This window comes from Protopterus annectens, chromosome 8.part0 (genome assembly GCF_019279795.1).
Source record: "Protopterus annectens isolate FY-2018-M chromosome 8.part0, PAN1.0, whole genome shotgun sequence".
In the NCBI taxonomy this organism is placed as follows: domain Eukaryota; kingdom Metazoa; phylum Chordata; order Ceratodontiformes; family Protopteridae; genus Protopterus; species Protopterus annectens.
In genome coordinates, this window is record NC_056741.1 from 1,796,045,121 (window position 1) to 1,796,067,761 (window position 22,641).

At 45.8% G+C, this 22,641-nt stretch overlaps 1 protein-coding gene across 1 annotated transcript in view; it reads left to right on the top strand.

Moving 5' to 3' along the window:
- The window catches only part of CNOT1 (CCR4-NOT transcription complex subunit 1), a 4,219,019-nt gene that overhangs the window by 2,847,272 nt on the left and 1,349,106 nt on the right, over positions 1–22,641 (top strand). The window contains exon 30 of the mRNA XM_044079520.1: positions 3,409–3,539. Within this exon, the coding sequence (XP_043935455.1) occupies positions 3,409–3,539 (131 nt within the window). The remainder of the gene's footprint in view (positions 1–3,408; positions 3,540–22,641) is intronic.

Genomic DNA, 22,641 nt, shown 5'->3' on the forward strand with positions numbered 1-22,641 from the left:
CAGCCTGGAAACAATGATTCCCCTCATTCCCTGCCTACAACTGGAGTTTCTTCGGTGGACTTAGACATGTCACCAAAACAAGGGACTGTCATTCACTCTACCCCCTGCCACCCAAACCCTAACTACAGACGCATCAGACTATTCTTGGGGAGCCCACCTGGCAGGGAGATGCATTCAGGGCAAATGGAGCCCAAACCAAATGCATCTGCATATCAACCAGAAATAAATGCTAGCTATTCAGAATGCTCTGATAACCTTGAAGGACTTGCTTCATCCAGGATAATTACTGATAGACGGACTACACCACAGTTATGTGGTACATAAGCAAGGGGGTACACATTCCTATCCCCTTTGCAGACTAACCATGGCCTTGTGGAACACAGCCTTGACTTACCGAATACATGTTCAAGCTCAATTCTTGCCAGGAAAGCAAAATACTCTGGCAGACAACCTAAGCAGAAATCTTATGGACTTGCACGAATGGAAACTGAAACCACAAATCTTCAGCATGTTAACACAGAAATGGGAGAGCCCAGACATAGATCTATTTGCCTCTCACTAAAACTATCAGTTGGACAAATTCTGCACAAGAACTCCTCACAAAAAAAGCATGGAAAGTGGGTGCTCTATCCTTCAGCTGGAAAAAAAACTATCAGTCTATGCCTTTCTCCCTCTGCCTCTACTCTCCAAGGTCTTACTAAAAGTCAGACAGGAAAAAACAAAAATTATCCTAATTGCTCAGGACTGGCCTCGCCAGCACTGGTACCCGCTTCTAAGGAATATGTCACACCTTCCTCTCTAGTACTTGCCTCAAACACCTTCTCTACTGTCTCAGCAGAACTATCAAATTCTGCACACTCAGCTCCAATCTCTGAATCTTGCAGCATGGCTAATCAACTAATTATTCAAACCACATCTCTCAGTAAATCTGTGATGGATGTCATCTTGGAAGCCAGAAGGCCTAGTACTAGAAAATCTTATGCTGATAAATGGAAAAGATTCTGTGCTTGGAACCAAGCACAAGGAATAGACACAGCAAAGCCCAATATTCCTCAAATTTTACAGTACTTAATTGAGATGCTGGACAAGAGCCTATCTTTTTCTTCAATAAAAATCCATGCCTCTGCCATCTCAGCTCATTACAACACAGAGCCTCCCTTCCTTTCTCATCCACTGCTTAAACAGTATCTCAGAGCGGCCAAAAACTTAAGACCTCCCAGGAGAGCACCAACTCCTGCATGCGACCTCAATTTTGTGCTGGAAAAACTAACCCTGCCTCCTTTTGAACCAGCAGCTACTGCGGATATAAAATTTCTGTCTTGGAAGACGGCTTTTCTTTTGGCAATCACTTCAGCAAAAAGGGTTTCATAACTACAGGCTCTCATGGCAGTGGAGCCTTTCATCATATTTTACCCGGACAGGGTGGCCCTCAGGACCAATCCTTGTTTTATGCCTAAGGTGGTATCCATTGTGGCTCTTAACCAGACCATTCAGCTGCCAACATTTTTCCCAAATCCGCAGAACAAGGGGGAGCGGATTCTGCATTCATTGGATGTACACAGACAACTAAGATTCTACTTAAACAGGACAAAATCTCTAAGAAAGTCCGAGCAACTGCTGGTAGCATTTGCAGGATCAGAGGGGAAGGCTATAGCTAAGCAGACTATTTCCAAATGGATAAGCCACTGCATTCGTTTCTGCTATTTGCACCATGGTAGACGTGTGCCCAGAGGAATCTGATCCCATTCCACCAGGGCTGCCTCTACTTCAGCAGCTTTTCTCAGAGGGGTCCCAACCAGAGACATTCTAGACGCTGCTACTTGGAGCTCTGTTCATATGTTCACAAACCATTATAATTTACCTCTCTTCTCTAAATCCAGGGCAGGCTTTGCCACTGCAGTCCTGCAGGGCCTTATAGCTGCTCCTAATGCTGTTTAGTTCCATCCTCCCATCCATAGCTTTGGGATTCTACCCAAATGTAATGACTGCAACAGTGAAACACGAAGAACATAGTACAGTTGTGTACACTTACCATAAATGTAGATGTTCGGTGTATTCACTGTTGCAGTCCGGGTTACCCACCCGCCATCCCCCATTCTATACCCTTTCTTTCCTTCACTATACTCAAAAAGCCTTTGTGGTTTATTTGCTTTTAGTTGAAGGTAAATTTTGTTTCTAAGGTGCATTTATATATTTAATGTTTGTTTATATATATATATATATATATATATATTTTTTTTTTTTTGCTCCCCATTTGGGGGGGCACCTGACATCTGGGGCAAGAAAAACTGATTAAAATGGCGTTGACTGCATGTTTTATACCCATGGCGACCTGACGTTGTGGAAGAGGAGACAGCAACCGACACAGGACCCAAGATTTTGTTATTCAGGCCGACTGAGGGCAACCTGCCAGCAGATTACCCAAATGTAATGACTGCAACAGTGAATACACTTGAACATCTACATTTATGGTAAGTGTACACAACTGTACTGGTCATGCATTGGGGCTTTTATGATGGTACACCTGCAGTTGATGCCATCAGTTGGCCCTCTCACCCTACCCATCTACTGTCTCCTCCAGGGATTGTAGAGAGGAGAGTCTTTCTCCTAAACAGAGATGAGTGTCATCATTCTTCCTGTTTCCCATGACATCTCCAAAAGGCACGCAAGCCCTCTAGTCAATCTTAGGTCACCTGGGGTAGACTTGGATAGGGCTTTCTCCCTGTAAGCCAGCAGAGCTGGAACAGGAGCATTTTTGGTTCTCATTGCATAACTTATGCTAAGCCAGAGGCCCATTTTAGAGATTGGTAGAGCTGTAACAGAGGAGGAAATAGCTTTTTTGTTGGTGTCTATGCAGGGGAGCTGAGCTGAAGTTACTTGCATGAATTACCATACTAATATTGCAGTATTTTGACATTCAGTCCAGAGCAGAGTCAAGTTTGAGTTTAAAGGACCTACCATTATTCTTTCACCTTTCCTTGAATAAGTTTTGGAGAATTTTTCAAGTGAATCTTTGTCTTCCTCTGAGGTGACCTCAGACATTTTGCTATTTGTATACCAACTGTAGCTCAAATTTTGAAATCTCATTTAGTATGATCTTCATTGCTGTTTATCCTCTCTGCCTCTTCAGAGACTATGCTGGCAGAAAACTGGTTAAGCTAATTTAGTGGATTATTGTGTATCTGGGAAGAATAGCTATGTAATCCTGGTCCAGGAAGGCACCACCTTGCTGGCTGTGTTACCCATACACATCTGGTGTTAAGGTATGTACTTGTGTATCTGCTTGATGTGATGCTGATTTGGTGAGCTGTGTAACTGAGATTATAAGAATTGATTGTAAAAAATAAAGTACAGTCTTGCTTGTCATAACTGAAGCATACTTATATTTTGTTAATTGCTATCTTGCAGTTTCTTCAGTAACACCTGCGAGCACAACTACTTGCACTACTTCTGGTCCTCCCCAACCTCAGTTCAGTTACCACGATATCAATGTATATTCATTGGCGGGGCTGGCTCCCCACGTCACCATTAACACTACTGTAAGTCCACTTTATTTTTTCTCTGTGCGTGTTTGTGTATTAAATAGTGGACCTGAAATGTCTTTTGATTTGTAATAGAAAATATTTTTCTTTCTAGAGGTTTTATATTCTTGTTTCAGCAAAACCTTACCCTTTTTACATTATAGCTCATTTAAGTTTATAGAATCAGGAAAGTAAGATTTGACATTGGAAGGCTTGTGCAGGTTATAGATTCTGGAATGTTCCCTTCTGCAGTCTTTAATTTAACCCGGCATTTAAGGCCATGTGTGCCTCTTGCCTGTTCACATCATGCTGTCATGTAGTGGGTTAATAAGAGCATACCTAACCCTCCTCCCACACACCAGCCCTTGTTTTGAGATGCTTGGTCAGTTTAACTGTCAATCCTGTAGTTTACGGTGAGTAAAATCTAGGAAGATGAAGCTTTTAGTTACCCAGGTTATACACCAGGAGGTATACCAGCGCTGTCTGTTATTTGAAGTGTTACTCATCTAAGTACCAGCAAGTCAGCATGGCAGTCTGAATTTGAAGAGAAAAACATCCTTGGATCACAGTTGCAACATTGTTTACTAGTGGTACGTATCCTGCCAAGAGTAGTGCATGTCCAGAGAGTATGCCTAAGGTTCGGCATTTTCCTGTTGCATCATACATTTGACCTACACACTTGTGCATGGGAATCCATGCTAGTACACAAAGGACTTATGAACAGCATCACATCAAGCAGATACACTCAAAACTTTCTTGTTTCTAGTCCAAAAAAGAGACTGTATTCAGTCTGTCCGCCATTTAGCCTGTGCCAGTTTCCAACTGTGGAGAGCAGGATTTCCTTTGGGGATCCTTCCTGTTTCACTAATTTGTTGACTAAATTTGTCATTTTTCATGTCTGCTTTGAGAGGTAACTGTAGCCATGATTAGCATCATATGTAGTTTGTTTTACCTGTAACTTTAGGAAGTGCTCCATTTCAACATAGGTCTTCCCTAAGACTATTAGTTGTCACTGGCTCATCAGATAAATCTTCAGAGATGCTAAAAGACTTAAGGAGCTTGTTTGAGTTGAGATGGCCTCCCAAGTCGTATCTATCAGATGTCCCTCAGTAGCCATGTTAAAAAAAGCTAAGAAGCCTAAACATTTTGATGGTTTTTGTTGTCTAGTCTGAGTCGGACGTCTGTTAAGGTGCTTGATGAGCCCACAGACGTTTCGGCATCTCTCCCTGCTTCAGCTACCATGACCCTTCTGGAGACGAGGTGCAGCTTCCCTTCTGACTAATCAGGTGATGAAAGGGAAGCCCAGCTCAGGCTAGCCTGATAATTTCTAAGGAACCAAGAGGGCATACCACAGATCTTTGTTCAAGAGGATGTCTCTGGTACCCTATCGATGTACATTAGGAGCGTGTTCCAGCTAACATTTTATCTTCTGGAATCCAAAAAAAAAGGAAGCAAAGCAATAAAGCGTACTCCTCCCTGTTATCCACAACAGGAGTGGTAGAATTTTCTTATGTCAGTGATGTCTCCATATTTTCTTTCCTCATCCTCCTCTGCTCTTCAGAAAGAGAGATACTACTGCACAAAATGAAGACTCCACAGACATTGCTGTAGAATATTTAAATTATTTATCCCAGATCAGTGTCCTGCTAGTTATGATTTAGAGGATGAAAACACATTTTCTCATGACACTTCTTAGACGAATTGTCTTTCACACTGTTTTAAAATAATGCAGTGCTTCCACTGGGAAGGTAAGCAAGTCTCTGAAGTATAAAACGGACCCTAACCTATTGAACACAGATGCCCCAAAACCTTCAGCCATCTTTTTTATGCTGGATTTCTTGTAAGAAACCTTGTCTGCATCCTTGACACCTGAGTCGCAGACACCGGCTCCTAAAAAAGCTGCTAAGTTTTATAACGTTCCAGATACCTGTACATTTTTGTACAAGAATCCTGCTTGGGACCTTGCTGTGATTTCACTTGAATTAGACAAAGCCCGTAACATTCTGTCTTCAGCAAGTGGGTTTGGATCCGATCTGTTGGATGTGACTCTACCGTTACTAAAGCTCACAGCCACCAAATCTCTCAAGCTTCTCCCTTACCCACAATGCACCTACCAAATTAACTCAGATCTAGTTTGCCACTTCTAGCTATCTGACATAGTCTAGCATCTATCTCAAGCTGTGTTGTTAGGTTAAGTAAAAAAATCTCTCTTATTCATATAGTTTTTATTTATTATTAACTGTGTAACCTTTCTTCTATTTTTCCACTTATATTCGTACTCCCTTTCCCTTACGACTTCGTCTTAATTCTCTTTATACCATTCTTGGTATTCCATTTTCTGTTGTTGCGGTTATCACTGACTAGATATTGTAGCGTGGCTGACAAAACTGCAGGTTTTCAAAAGTGTTCAAAGTGTGGACATAAACTGCCACTTTCAGATGCCCACACTCTGTGTGTATGTACTGTTTGTGTCCTCTGCATTTGCAAGACAATAGTTTTATTTACCATGGATTTAACCCTTGAGCTCTTACTGAGCGTAAAAATAAGCTGATTTTGAAAGGCCTCATCCCATCATCTTGTGGAGAGGCCATATCCCAGTCTCCAAAGTTGAAGCCTTTTTTAAAATCCACTTCAGACTTTTTTTGGAAGCGAACCTTCTCTTCTCTTGGAAGAACAGGTCTCAACCCCAGATCAGAAAAAGCTAAAAGTGCAGGATCCAACTAATACTTTGGATCCTACTATAAGCAAAATGTTATGGATCTTGCATTGACCAAAGTCAGATCAGAAGACATCTAAGCCATTGGATCCTGCCTTATTGGATCAGACTCGCAGAACTCTTGGAGGCTCATTATTGCCCTTGGACCAGATGCAGTCCATCTGTGGTTCCTGACAAATTTCCATCACCATTTCTGCAGAGGCCAGCATCTCCGTCCATTTACTCCACTTGTTCTAGAAACTTCACAAAAGATGTGGAGAGTGGTGAGAGAGATCCTTTCAGCATAGGGGCAGATTTGTTTTCCTTCAGCCCCTACACCCCTGGGTTAGGTTATCTGACCTTCCACCACACACCCCCTTCAAATTTCTCCTCTAACACCTTCTGTTTGAGTTGCAGGATCCCAGCTGTCCAGCTCTGTCAATCTTGGATCACTGTATCCTCTGATCCAACATAGTCACTGAGATCTCCAATCCAGTTGGATCTGGAGAGCTCTCTTAGCAAAGCCTGCCTGTGGGATCCGAGGTGCAGCATTGGATTCCAAAGTTTTTGGAGCAGTCTCTGCTCCTCATAACCTCGGCACTGGACAGTTCCACTCCGGTTTCCACCTCAGTGGGTATTGCTGATGGGGAGGAAGGGGTGGTGATTCGGAAACCTGTTTTCCCTCATCAGAGCCACTCTCTAGCTCCTTTGAGCTTTGCCTTCGAGGCTGCAAAGCGTGTTTTCTTTGCCTCAGCTTCTGGGTATGGCTTTTCTGTAACTCTCCAATTTTTTTACTGTAATGTAGCAGCAAACACGATCTGAGGTAATTTGGTAGGTGCATTGTGGGTAAGCGAGAAGCTCGAGAGATTTGGTGGCTGCAAGCTTTATTAACGGCCGAGTTATATTCGAACCCACTTGTTGAAGAAGAATAAAGGTCGACAACACATATGTAACGTTATAGTAAGTACATAACTTCTTTTTCTACATGTGCCATGTTAATGATAAGAACAGTAGAGCTGTGGATAAATAGATTGGGGGAAATGTGTACTGCACCTTCTATTCTATAAACTACCAAGTCCACATGAACAGATATCTCTTGTCTATTTTTGGATAACATGAAACTGATTTCAAACATTTCTAATTCTTCTTAGTAAAACCTCCGTCTGTGCTCATTACTACTGGGCTAGTAGCAAGACATCCAATAAAGAAAGTCCATTAACTGCAAGAGATTGGAAAATCTTGCATGATTTTAAATGTTTCTCCCCATGTACCAAAATGTGAGGAGTTGCGCCTCTAAAGCTGCACCCATTGTTTCACAAAAGCAAAAATCACAGCAAAAAGGAAAAATTCTCTTAAGTGGCAGATGAAACCCTAATGAAATTTCAAAGTGCCTGAAGGTTCCTTTTGTGACAGGACTTCAGATCTGATTACCGACCTACCTTCCTCTCACCTCAGCCCCACCCCATTCCTTACCTTCAGGAAGGCCTTGCCTATTTGGAGAATGAGTACGTAGATTGAATTGGAACCTCCAGTCGCATCAGAAATTTATCAGGGGATCATGTAATTAATCATGCAACACCATAAAGGACAGGCATTTTATTCAACGTCCTCATTCATCATACCAAGAAAGGAGGATGGCTCATGGAGACCCATTTTGGACTTATCCACACCGAACACTTTTCTAAGAATTCTAAAATTCATTATCTCCAAAATTGTCTTCCTTTAATTCTGTCAAGACTTTCTGGTTACCTTGGATCTAAAGGATGCCTGTTAACAATTTTTGCCTCTAGATTGCTGGAAATTCTTAAGAATGTGTGTTGGAAGTTCATTTTCGGATTTCTTCTTTGCACTTTGGTCTAACCATAGCTCCAAGGATAATTCATAAAATGTTTAGTTCCAATGATGATATTGTGCAGGCCCCAAGCTATCTACTTTGGCAACCTTCCAAAACAGGTTGCATCAAAAGAAAAACCTAGCAGAATCTACAGTTCACTATAAATCTGTTTCTTTGCTCAAGTTTCACCCTAAATCTGAAGAAATCCACCCTACATCTTTCTTGGAATCCAGTTTTCCCAGTATGGCTGCTAAAGTCTTCTTGCATGATAGTCTGCCTTCTTCCCTTGGGGGGGGGGGGGGGTTACATTTTCTGACTTCACTGAAATTACATTTTCTGACTTCACTGCTCAAGTCCTGTTTGACTTTAGAAATGCTGACTGCAGTAGAATTTGAGAGCCCTGGGGTTCCTGGTATCATCAATGCAGATGATTCCATTTGCCGGACTCCACAAGGGGATGATTAAGTGGTACCTCAAGTCAGTTTGGGCACAACATTGCCACATCTGAATTTCCCAGTTCCTCTCTTGCTAGATCAGTCAGATAACACGCAGTCCTGGGGTGCCTTTTTGGTTCTTGATCCCAATCAGAAAGTCTCCACTTATGCTTTAGACCTGGCTTAGGGAGCCTGTTCTAAGAATGTGAAAGTCCAAAGGACATAGCCAAAGCAGGACCAGTACAAGCATGTAAATATCAAAGAAATGAAAGCACTGATCTTAGTCCTTCAAATCCCTTCACCACCTGTGATCTCCTAGAAGCTCTAAACATCTTGACAGACTATTAATGCCATGGTCATATAGCAGTTCAACAAATGGAGGAATAAAATCTTGATGTCCTTCAAGGATGCATCTGCAGTCCTTACAAATGGGTTGTCCTGTCGTCAGGCAGCCCTTCGGTCGGCCGGATTCCAAAGTCTGGGTCTGGCCTCGGCTGATGTCGCACTTCACCCGACGTCATAGCTGCAGTTATTCGGGTATAAAGGTATCAGCCGACGCCATCTTCCCCAGTCTTTCTTGCCGCGTGGCACCCGAAGCAGAAGCTGTTCGCAAGTGCCGGTCGGTCAGAACCAGAGATTACTACTACCGAAGACTTCAAAAAAGCTAACTACCCCGTTGGGGACTCTTTCTTGCCTCAGCCGATGTCAGAAAAAGTGAATAACTGTTTAACTTGTGGGAAACAAATACCTCATAAAGATTTCCACTCTTACTGCTTACCTTGTCTAGGCCCAGACCACGACGTAGCAGCTTGTCTAGCCTGTGCTTCTTTCAACCGGCGGACACTTAGACGCCGGTCGGAATTTGCTGAGCAGTTTTTCGGCTCCGATTTTGCTTACATTATGCTGTCGGATACTCCGACTACGCAAATATCTAAAAAACGCAAGGAAAAGGACCGACACTCGTGGTCCGCGGTTTCGGCCGAAACCACGGTTAAGCCAACCACGAGTGTCTCGGTTTCGGCTGAAACAAAGTCCACGGTTCTTCCTTCGGCCGAAAGCGTTCCTCCTACCGAGGCCTCATCCAGCATGGTGGAATCTGCTTCTGAAATACCACCCGCTCTTGCAGGTTCACAGGATTTATCTGATACTATCCCTTTGGATATTTCTACCCCTTCACGTGGAGCTGCTAGGCCACCTGCATCCATGTCGATTAAGGCCTTTGCCAGGGCTAAAGCAGCAAAATCTACCAAAACTGTGCCTGCTAAGACCCCCTCTCACAGGCCTAGCTCTAGTTCACGAATGCTTAGTCTTGCAGAGGATCTCATTTCTTTGATCCGGGATCCCAACCTCACCCAGACAGGGCCTCTCACCCACCTCCAGAGAAGAGGCCTAGAGCAGAGCCCCCTGAGCCAGTTTCTACAGATGACTCCTCTGATGAATCAGATAATTCTAACCCTCCAGATGGCCCTTTTTCTCCTTATGAGGACTCTGATGCAGAAGAGTCCATTCCTTCTGCCTCTCCGCCTGAGGAATTTTCCTTTGGGGAAACCTTGCATGCTATGAGGGAACAATTTCAATGGCAGGGCCAGGATTTTACAGACTCTAGGAAAAGGCTTAGAACCTTTCTGCATTTGCCACAGCATAGGCCTTTAGCCATTCCTCCAGTACTTACTGTTGTGGATGATGCATTTAATGATGCTTGTACTGCTCCTGATTCTCTTCCTCCGCCCCTGCTAAGCCCGATAGGTACTACAGGGTTCGACACACATTATCATTTGTATAAGGCTCCTCTTGCAGATCCGAAACTAACTCCCAGGGACCCAAGGCTGTAGCAGCTACCTCTGCCAAAACCCCTCCCTCTGAAAGGGAATCTAGGGGCTTAGAGAGATGGGGTAGAGAAGTTTAGGCTTCTGGTACTCTTTCAGCTAGAGCCTTGAACTGTCAATTCCACATGATTCAGTATCAGGAATTTATGTTAGACCAGTTAACTAAAAATCTGTCCTCGGATGAACCATTAGACAAAAATCTGTTCAGGAAATGGTACATAACATTCAGCAGGTCAGTAATCATTCTTTAAAATGCGGCTATGATGCACTGGAGGCTTCCTTTAGATCAGCCATGACTGGTACAGTGATCAGAAGACATGCATGGTTAAAAGAGCAGTCCTTACCAGACCATGTCAAATCAAAGCTCCTAGATGCTCCCATGGATAAGCTCAATTTGTTTGGCTCCCCTGCACAACAGGTGCTCAAGAAGGTGGAAGAGAAAGCGAAATCTGTCCAGACAGTCAAGGATTTCTTGTAGGTCCAGCCTCCAAGGTTCAGCAGGAACTGGCCTTCCAAGAATTGGTCCTTTCCAGACACCCCCAGAGCTCAGAGAGGCAGGAATAGGCGCTCAAGAGGCAGGGGTCAATCCAGAGGTGCCTACAGGGGACGTCGGTGGCAGGCTAACAACCAGCGAGGTACAGCCACAGATCCAGCTAACCACCACAGGACAATCACAATGACTTGGCTCTGGCACCGCCTACCAGGGAACAACTAGAAGCACCCTTAGGCGGGAAGCTAGCCTTATTTTCAGTAAACTGGCATTACATCACAGGAGACAAATGGATTTTACAGACAATAGACCAAGGTTACAGGTTTCACTTCCATACTCTACCAAGGAAGAGAGGAATGCCAAACCTACCTCCAAATCAGAAGACAGAAGCTCTAAAACAAATAACTCACTTACTCAGGATGAGAGCTGTAGAAAGGGTACCATCTATGGAACAAGGACAAGGATTTTACTCCAGACTCTTCCTGGTACCAAGAAAAGAAAACCAATGGAGACCTATTCTCGACCTGTCCGCTTTAAACACATACCTTATTGTACCAGAATTCAAAATGCTGACCTTACAGCAACTTCTTCCCATGCTGGGCAAGGAGTCTTGGCTGGTAACTCTAGATCTCAAGGAGGCATACCTGCACGTCCCCATACGACCAAATTGCAGAAGATACCTCAGATTTCTTGCAGGATCAGAGCATTATCAATTCTCAGCATTGCCCTTTGGCTTATCTACTGCGACCAGAGTATTCACGAAATGCCTGGCATCAGTAATTGCTCATTGCAGGCTTCAGGAAATTCAAATTTACCCTTACCTGGACGACTGCCTGTTACAAGCGGACAACAAAAACAAACTAACAAAAGACTTGGAAAGGGTCATTTATCTACTGCAAGCCCTGGGATACACAGTCAATATAAAAAAGTCAAGGCTGATACCATCCCAAAGGATAACCTTTTTGGGTGCAGAGCTGGACACATCAAAGCAGATGGCATTCCTAACAGTAGAAAAACAGGAGCAACTCCTTCTCTACTTCATGGCATTAACAAAGCAGAACCAGCTAACAGCAAGAAAAGTCCTGCAAGTCCTGGGTTACATGGCATCCTGCATAATATTGATTCCACATGCCAGACTACACATGAGAAAACTACAGTGGTACCTGAGGTATTTATGGTCTCAGCACAAGCACAGCCTAGAAACCCAAATTCCAATAATTCCATGCCTGAAGCAAGAATTCCAATGGTGGGCTCAGGCTCAGGCCTGTCAATCAAACAAAGGGCTGCCCTTCCACAGCACTCAACCAAACCAGACCATCACAACCGACGCCTCAGACCTCGGTTGGGGGGCGCACATGCTGGACAAGTGCATACAAGGCTTATGGACTCCAGACCAGCTGCACCTACACACAAATCAAAAAGAAATGCTGGCAGTAAAACTGGCAATCCAGACATTCAGACCATTCCTTCAACAGGGTCAACTGTTGATGAGGACGGACAACACCACAGTTATGTGGTACATCAACAAGCAGGGAGGCACACATTCATACCCTCTATGCCGGATGACAATGGACCTATGGAACGTGGCCCTGAGCTTCAACATTCAGTTACAAGCAATTTTTGTGCCAGGAAAAGAAAATATTCTAGCAGACATCTTAAGCAGAACTACCACGGATGCCCACGAATGGATGCTGCATCCGGGCATCTTCAAAACCATTACAGGAAAATGGGGACTACCAGAAGTAGACTTATTTGCATCCCCACACAATCATCAATTGAAGAAATTCTGCACGAGGACGTACCACCCCCTTGCTTGGAAAGTGGACTCCCTGTCTTTCAGTTGGAAAAACCTGACAGCATATGCATTCCCACCTCTTCCTTTGATGCACAAGGTGCTACTGAAGATCAAAGAAGACCGTCCAAGAATCATCCTGATAGCTCCAGACTGGCCAAGACAACATTGGTACCCATTACTGAGGAGTATGTCTCGGGAACAAACATGGCCTCTGCCCCTAGTTCCCTTGCTGCTAACACAGAACAACTTCAAAACCCTGCATCCAAACCTGAAAACACTGCAGCTGGCTGCCTGGAACACTGCTTAAGAACAAATAATCCAGAATTATCTCAAAGGGTTAAAGACATTATCTTGGAGGCTCGCAGACCCTCAACAAGAAAAAATTATTCAGCAAAATGGAAAAGATATCTTATTTGGAGTACTGCAAAAGGAGAAAATGTGTCACTGGTGAACATAGCTAACATCCTGGAATACTTGGCAGAGCTCTTCCACAATGGCCTGTCCTATTCTTCCATTAAGATTCATGCATCAGCAATTTCAGCAGAATACAACTTGGAACCTCCAGTCTTCTCACATCCTCTGCTCAGGCAGTTTCTGAGAGGAATTAAAAATGTAAAACCACCAAGAAAGCCACCATTGCCAGCATGGGACTTGAACTTTGTGCTAGAAAAATTGACACTACCTCCTTTCGAGCCAGCAGCAACAGCAGAATTACAGTACTTATCATGGAAAACTGCTTTCCTGCTTGCAATCACTTCAGCACAAAGGGTTTCTGAACTACAGGCATTAATGGCAGTACAGCCCTTCCTGATTTTCCATCAAGATAGAGTGTCCATGAGAACTAATCCTACTTTTATGCCTAAGGTGGTCAACAGGGTATCTTTGAACCAAGCTATCCACCTGCCTACATTCTTCCCCAACCCACAGAACAGGGGAGAAAGACTGTTGCATACCTTGGATGTACATAGACAATTACGCTACTACCTGGACAGGACCAAGAATAATAGAAAAACTGACCAGCTGCTGGTAGCATATGCAACAGGAATGGAAGGAAAAGCAATTTCGAAACAGACAATAATCTCTAAGTGGATAGGAAATTGCATTAGATTTTGTTACTCATACCATGGAAAGAAAACTCCAGAAGACATCAGACCTCACTCTACAAGGGCTACAGCCACTACCACAGCCTTTTTACGAGGAGTGGCTACCAAAGACATTTTAGAGGCTGCTACTTGGAGCTCCGTGCATACATTTGCCAAGCATTATAATTTACCCTTATACTCCAGATCCCGAGCAGGTTTTGCCACTGCTGTTTTGCAAGGGATCTTAACTACACCATAATCTAATTACTCCTCCTCCCCCAGTTTGGCTATGGTATTCTACCCATTTGTAAGGACTGCAGATGCATCCTTGAAGGACATAGTACAGTTTTGTACCTACCATAAATGTAGATGTCCGATAGGCATGCATCTGCAGTCAGGATTACCCTCCCTCCTTCCCCTCTGAGGTACTCCTAGGGTATTTACCCCTCTTTTAGCTAGCTGGGGGAATCTATTATGGTGTATTTGTTTGTATATACATGTTTATTTTTGTTTTGCTCTCTCTTATTTGGAAACTTTTGCAATTATCCAAATTTGCCTTCCTAGAGGGCACCTGGCATCTGGGGCAAGAAACACTGAGGAAGATGGCGTCGGCTGATACCTTTATACCCGAATAACTGCAGCTATGACGTTGGGTGAAGTGCGACATCAGCCGAGGCCAGACCCAGACTTTGGAATCCGGCCGACCGAAGGGCTGCCTGACGACAGGACAACCCATTTGTAAGGACTGCAGATGCATGCCTATCGGACATCTACATTTATGGTAGGTACAAAACTGTACTTTCTCTGCAGTCTAGCCTTGATGGCTCTAAACAGAGCAGACTTCTGCAGAATGCTTATCAGTGGGGAACCCAAGAGATAGAGCTCTTTCCACTCTACTGGTAGCTCACTGTTCTACTCCAGAATCCCACGCAGGGAGGCACAGTAAACAGCCATCTTATCAATCTATTGGAAAGGGAAAATCCTTTATGCTGTCCCTTAATTCCAAAAGTTCTGTTGAAAATCATGAACCACCCAAAAATGTTGCTGGATTGACCTTTTGTCCCAGAGAACACTTAATGTTCAACATTTTAGATTGTTGCAGTATCCTAAACTGTATATGTTATATCCTGGCCAATGGTTTGACCACTGGCCAGCTTTCAAAGCTTCAGGGAATATACCATCTGCCCTGACTTAACTGCCGTGGGTTTCATGGAGAGTTGCATAAAAACAGTGGATGTTCTTCATCTCACATTGCTGCAGTCCTTACACTTGGGTAGTCCGCTGTCCTCGGTCGGCCCGAATATCAAAGTATAAGGCTGACGTCGGTCAAGGCGCATTTGACTGACATCAGGACGTCAGGGTACAAATGCGCATGACCGACGTCATATCCTCAGTCTTTTTTGCCGCATGGTCCGATGCAGAAGCAGCATTGCAAGTGCCGGTTGGCGTTCTGAGATTTTTCGATTTCGAAGTTTCAGACCGAGTTCATAGTTGGCTAAGTACCCCGTTGGGGAATATTTTAGTTTTTTCTTGCCTCAGTGATTTACCGGATGTCAGAAAAAGTCAATAATTGCATTTCTTGTGGGAAACAGATACCGCATAGAGATTATCATACTTTGTGTATTCCTTGCTTAGGGCCTGAGCACGACGTTGTTGGCTGTCGCTCTTGTGCTAGATTTAATAAACGCACTATAAAGAGAAGGTTGGATTGTGCAAGGTTAGTCTTTGGGAAGCGGTGTAATTATAAAATGCCGTTGGATGCTCAGACGCCCGCTTCTTCGAAGAAGCGCAAGGACAAGGCAGTTAAGCCTAGGCTAGAAGAACCGTCTGTACCGGACGCCGGTTCTTTAGAGGTGTCGGTGGAGCCGGTGGCTCCGCCGGAGGTTTCTTTGTGTTCCCAGGGTGAGACCTTATTATTGCAAGATGTGGCCTCTCAGGAGGCAAGTCAGGCTGAGGGGGCTTCTCAGGTTACTATACTCCCCTCCCTTCCTAGGGTGGCTAGGCCCTCTCCTTCTATTTCAAAGGCTTCTCCCAGGGGCAGGCCAGGTTTGGCTTCAGTTGGTGTTACCCCTAGCTCTTCAGGTACTGTGCCCAAGAAGCATATGCTTAAAATGGCAGAAGATTTGATTACTTTAATTAGGGGTTCTATGCCCCCTCCTGATAAGAGACCTAGGTTGGAGCCTGAGCTGGGGGTTTTGAGCAGGCTTGGATGTTTCAGAGTCTTGCTGAAGACTTGCAGGAGTACTCTCCTTATTCTGATTCTGATGTGGATGATTCTACTCCTTCTGCTTCTCCTCCTGAGGATTTTTCTTTTCAGAAACTCTTCATTCCATGAGGGAGCATTTTAAGTGGGAAGGTCAGGACTTCTCTGATTCCAGGAAAAGGCTTAGGGAATTTTGTTTTACCCCAGCATAGGCCTTTGGCTATACCTCCTGTTTTGGATGTAGTAGAAGATGTTTTTACAGAGGCTTCTCTTAATCCTGATTCTTTGCCTCCTGCTCCTGTTAAGCCGGATAGGTATTACAGGGTGCCTGAAGCTCATAAGTATCTTTTTAAGAGTCCTAGGGCTAACCCAGAAACTGTTAGTCAGGGGCCTAAAGGTGTTAAGGCTTCTGTTGTTAAGAATCCGGTTCCTGCAGACAAAGAGGCTAGGGCCTTGGATAGATGGGGAAAGAAAGTTTATACTTCTTCCACTCTTGCTATGAGGGCTTTGAATTGCCAGATGTTATGTGATCCTATCTCGCCTACATTCTGACTGATGGGTTCGGAGCCGATCCCTCGGCTCCGACTCGGCACGCTTATGCCAAAGAGCGAAGTCTCTTATTGGCTGAGCTTACTATATCCCAGGATGCACCACTACCAGTCCCCCAGATCTCGTTTGCCGCTAACTCGCGAAGACGTGGTCTCGAGCTGGCTGAGCTGAGTAGTATTTTACTTACTTTTTTCTGTCAGAAATTTGCTGTTCCTATCATAAAAAGCTGTTTTAACGGCTACTCTGTGCTTTGTGTAGTGATTGGAGTTTTTTTTGTGAAAACTTGTAGTGTGATTGGGCGTTGTTTTCTGATTTCAGGCCTCCTTCATCTGTAGGGCCTTTCCCGGTCAGTCAACCCCTCTCAAACCTTGGGATTTCAGATCCCCTTGAGTTTATTGTTGTTCCGGATTGTTTAAAAAGGTGCAAAACATTTACAAGAGTCATGCAGCGTGTCACGCTTTTTCCTCAAGGGTCCTCCAGGAGAGGAAAAATAAACTCATTCTTAAAGGCTTAATAAAACCCTCCTTTGAAGAAGCTTTAGCATCCTCTCCTTCTCCAGCTAAAAGAAAGGCGTCGGCTCCGACCAGTCCGTCGGATCCGGCCGCCAAAAGACATAGGCAGGCTTCTCCTTGGCTCCAAGGACTTGGAGCCGAGGAAAGTCTGCCTCGATGCCACCAGTCTCGACTCCTCTGGCTTAGGAGCCGATGGCTGGGGCATCGAGAGGCGGGTCACCTTCGTCGGCTCCACTGGTCTCAGAGCCGACAAGGGTTGCTTAATAAAACCCTCCTTTGAAGAAGCTTTAGCATCCTCTCCTTCTCCAGCTAAAAAGAAAAAGGCGTCGGCTCCGACCAGTCTGTTGGATCCGGCCGCCAAAAGACATAGGCAGGCTTCTCCTTCGGCTCCAAGGACTTCGGAGCCGAGGGCGGAACGGTCTGCCTCGATGCCACCAGTCTCGACTCCTCTGGCTTAGGAGCCGATGGCTGGGGCATCGAGAGGCGGGTCACCTTCGTTGGCTCCACTGGTCTCAGAGCCGACAAGGGTTGCCCGCTCAGACACTTTCTCCTCGGCACCGATGGAAACTAGTGTGGGTATTCCTTTGGCGCCGATAGTCATCGAGTCGCCTCGGTGCCGGTCCCCTAGCCTTTTGGGGCCGTTGGAGAGGCCATCTCGAACCCGTTCAGTGTCCTCTAAGTCATCGAGGATGTCGGATTCGGATATAGACAGGGTGCTCCAAAGACTGTTCCAGTCCCCAGTCTTTCAAAAATTTGTTTCGGCTCCGACCCAGTTGGCTTCGGAGCCGATAGCCCATGCCCATCCCATTGCTATTCCTCCTCCGACCGCTTCGGCTCCGTCGGAGCAGGTGCTGTTGGAGCCGGTGGAGATCTTAGGGTCGGCTCCGACCCTTACTCCAACCCGGCCGGGTCCGTGTTTGGTACACGGACTTCTTCGGCTGGACCCGGGGTGATGTTTCGGGACCTATGCTATCGGTTCCGAGCCTCCTCTCGGTGCTTGCTGCGGGACTTCCGTCGGCTATCATGGCTGGGACCGGACACTCCCAGGATTCTGGGGTCCGGCTTTCAGAGCTATGAGGAGTGCCTTGGCCAAGTCTTCGCCATCTCTCCGGCTTTACCGGCACCTTCCCTGGGCGTGGAGACTGGGTCTTTGGCAGTTCCCTGTCCGTAGGCAGCGGAGCCCTGGGCCTGAGGTTACCCCATTGGGGTTCCCTCCTCCTGAGGGTTCTTGAGTTGTCTTCAGAGGAACCCCAAGGAAGAGATCGTGCAAGAGGAAGCACGTGGACTCCCCGAGTCTATTACATCGGACACTGATCTTGATGATGCAGAGGGGTCCCGAAGTCGCCTCGGATGATGTCTCATTTGCAGACATCTTAGAGATCCTCAAACAACGAGGCGGCTGGATATCCAAACCCCTCTGCTGATGAGTCAGTGCTCCTCAAGGCCTTTGGGGCTCAGCCCTCCGCCTCCTGGGTGTCTCCGCCCTTCGAGCTCCTGGATTTAGTTTGTCGAAGGGCGTGGGAACATCCAGATACCGTGGAACCAGTCCCTTCTCGTCCTAACAAATTTTTGTCTGCCCCACCCGAGAAGGAGTTCCTGACTAAAGGCGTGGCTGTAGATGCCATGGTGGTGGCATCTGCTACACAACAGGACGTGGCAGAGGCTTCAACGTCCGTCCATCCTCCTAATAAGGAGTCTAGGAGCATGGACAGGTACGGGAAGCGCACCCTGACTTCAGCGGCCTTTACTTTAAGGTCTCTGAATTATTTGGCACATTTTACCAGGCTTCAGAGGGATCTGGTCAAGGAGCTGTCAGATTCCCTCTCGGGTAACCTACCTGAGCAGCTAGCCCAGTCGGTTAGCTCTCAGTTGGCTATCCTTACGTCAATTTCTAACTCGATCATGAGGCTCATTTCATATGCGGCCGAAGGGGCGGGTAGAGCGGCAGGCACAGGCGTGGCTCTACGGAGACAAGCCTGGCTCCGCTTGTGTCAGTTCATGGAGGCCTTCAAGTCTTCCTTCACGACGCTCCCTTTGATGGGTCCTCTTTGTTTGGACCTAAGGTTAAAGACACCCTTACCCGCTGTGAGCAAGAGGGAAAACTTTATCTGCCGTAGGTGCCCGTTATTCCACTCCCTTCGGCCTTATCCCAAGGCTAAAGGAGGAGGGAAGATGTGGTTCCGTAAATCACGTAAGTTTTTCCTCAACAGCAGGAAGATCCCCTTCCAGAGGCAGAGGACGGGAAATTTTTCTGGGAGACGTCCCAGAGGCGGCAGAGGGCCCGCAATTCTGGAGACCGCGAGTCCTTTCGTGGCTCTTCAGCCTCCCACACCTCGTGAGGGATTGCCCGGCTGTGCTGCTCGAGCCAGTCGGTGCCGTTGCCAAGCACCTAAAAGCCTGGGAGTTAATCACTCAGGACAGATGGGTGCCGGATCATGCCGGAGGTTACACCATCCCATTCACATGCTCACCCCCACCGTCCAAAAATCCCGGACCCACCACCCAGTCAAAGGGAAATTGCAGCCGCAGAAGCTTTAAAGCTGCTAGAAAAGGAGTCATCCAACCGTCCCCACAGACCAGATCGGATCCGAAATTACTCAAGTTCTTTTAGTGCCAAAAGACAGGGGACCTGAGACCAATTTTGGATCTCAGCAGACTAAACCAATCCGTCACGAAATCCAAATTCGAATGGTCACGTTACAATCCATTCTCCCATTGTTGGAGAAGGATGTTTGGATGTGCTCCATAGACCTCAAGGACGCCTATTATCACATACCGATACATCAGGCGTCCAGGAGGTATCTGCGCTTCAGCCTGGGAGACAGTCATTTCCAATTTTGTGCACTGCCCTTTGGTCTCACCACAGCCCCAGGGTGTTCACCAAGTGTTTGGCAGTAGTGACTGCTCACCTGAGGAGTCTTGGATTCCAAGTGTTTCCCTATCTGGACGACTGGCTCCTGACTGCCACCACCAGGCATCTACTAATGGACAACCTCAAAGCCACCATCTCCTGGGTGCTACCCTGGGAATTACATTCAATTGGTCAAAGTCTGTCTTGCTGCCCTCTCAGCGCATAAGATTCATAGGAGCAGAGATAGACTCAAGATTGATGCGCGTTTTTCTTCCGACCGAAAGGATCCAAACTTTACAAGGCCAGGTTCAAGCCCTGATTTCAAGATACAAAGCCCCAGCCAGGATGGTCCTACAAGTTTTAGGTTCGATGTCTGCCACGGTTCTTCTAGTTCCTCTGGCAAGATTGCACATGAGGATTCTTCAGTGGCTATTGTCAACTCAATGGTCCTTTCAGGACCTTCCCCTCAATCATCCCATTATAATTACAGAAACATGCAAACGGGACCTTCGCTGGTGGCTTCAGACATCCAATCTAAATCAAGGAAGTCCTTTTGTTATTCCTCTCCAGTGGTCACCCTGACGACAGATGCCTCCCAGACAGGGTGGGGGGCATTGTCTGGGCAGGTTAGTTCAGGGCTCCTGGCTTCCAGGCAAGCTCTTCTCCACATCAATGTATTGGAGATGAGGGCTGTACTTCTGTCCCTACAGGCCTTACACAAGGTTCTCCCTCAGGGCATAATCGCCATCCACACAGACATGTCGGTGGTCTGGTATCTAAACAAACAAGGAGGGACCAGATCTTACCCTCTTTGCAGAGAGGCCATGAGGGTGTGGGAATGGGATGTAGCTACCAGCCGTTTCTTGGTAGCGACCCACATTCCGGGGAAATCAAATATATTGGCAGACAGATTGAGCAGGACAATTCTCTCTCCTCACGAGTGGTCCCTAAACGAAACAGTAGCAGCTCAGGTTTTCAGGAGATGGGGGACGCCGTGCTGCGACCTATTTGCAACACCACTAAACACCAAGTGCAAAAGGTTCTTCTCCTTGACTCCACATCAAGGGGAAGTAGCTATGGATGCTCTAGCACAACCTTGGCCAACAGGGCTACTTTATGCCTTTCCTCCGATTCCACTTCTCTCCAAAGTCATTCAAAAAGCTTCTCAATTGGGGTCCACAATGATACTGATTGCTCCATACTGGCCTCGTCAGGTTTGGTTTCCCTACCTGAAAAAACATGCCGTGGACGATCCTTGGACTTTAGATCTAACTCCGGATCTGCTAATTCATCAGTCGGGGCGACAGCATCAGTCCCTACACTCCTTGAAGTTGACAGCTTGGCTCCTCCACTTCCGATTTTAGTCAGAAGTCACACATTAGACCGGAAGTTATTCACATTTTATCTTCAGCCCACAAACCCACCACTAAGAAATTGTACCTCAGTAAGTGGAAGAGGTTTGCTATCTGGGCTCAACTCAGGGCTTAGACCCTATCACTGCTCCAATCCCGAAGTTTTGAAATTCTTAACATCTCTGTTTAATCAAGGATCTTCTGTCTCTACTATTAAAGTCCAACTGGCTATCTCTAAATTCCACGAATCCATGGATCCTCCATTGATGAGCAGCAGACTATGCAAAACTTTCATTAAAGGTGCGGGCCTATTAAGACCCCAGTTTTTCATCCTGCCTCCGTGGGATCTTGATTTGGTGCTTCGTGCATTAACATCTTCCCTTCGAACCGGCTGCTACATGTGAACTAAAATATCTGTCTTGGAAAACTGCCTTCTTAGTTGCAATTACTTCTGCAAGAAGAGTTTCAGAGCTTCAAGCTCTGTCTATTAAACCACCGTACTTGATTTTCCACAAGGATAGAGTATCACTTAGGCCTAATCCATCCTTTGTCCCAAAGGTCTGTTCTAATCTCTGTCTCCAACAATCTCTAGAGCTACCAGTTTTCTTCCCAAAATTCTCCAATGAAGCAGAATATACTCTCCATAAATTGGATGTTCACAGGCAATTGCATTTCTATTTAGACAGGACTCAGCAATTTCGTAAGTCAGACCAGTTGTTTGTGTCCTTCTCAGACAATAAATTGGGTAAAACCATAACAAAAGCTACTATCTCCAAATGGATTAGAGATTGTATAACTCAGGCTTATTCTTCTTCGAATAAGCAGCTTACAACATCTATCAAAGCTCACTCTACCAGGGCTATGGCGACTTCTATAGCTTTTCATTCCAAGCTCGCAATATCGGAGATTTGTGCTGCGGCTACTTGGTCCAATCCGCACACTTTCATTTCCCACTATAAATTGGATGTGGCATCTAAAGGGCGAGCATCATTTGGTTCCACGGTACTCAGGAGTGTTTTCCAGTGAGCCACCCAGGATTCAGGTGCTAGGGACGCTGTCCCATCAGTCAGAATGTAGGCGAGATAGGATCACATAACATCTTTTAGTTATGTACTCACCATAACTTCAGATGTTTGGGATCCATCTCGCCTACATTCCTAATACCCACCCTCCTTCCCCCTGCCTTGGAGATCAGAAGAGATTGAACGGTTTTGAGTTCTACTGTTTTATCTTGTTTCATCTGACGATGTTATATAAGCAGGGCGTGCATGTGTGCATGTATGCGGACAAACTAGATCTGGGGGACTGGTAGTGGTGCATCCTGGGATATAGTAAGCTCAGCCAATAAGAGACTTCGCTCTTTGGCATAAGCGTGCCGAGTCGGAGCCGAGGGATCGGCTCCGAACCCATCAGTCAGAATGTAGGCGAGATGGATCCCAAACATCTGAAGTTATGGTGAGTACATAACTAAAAGTTTCACATGTTGAAATACCAGAA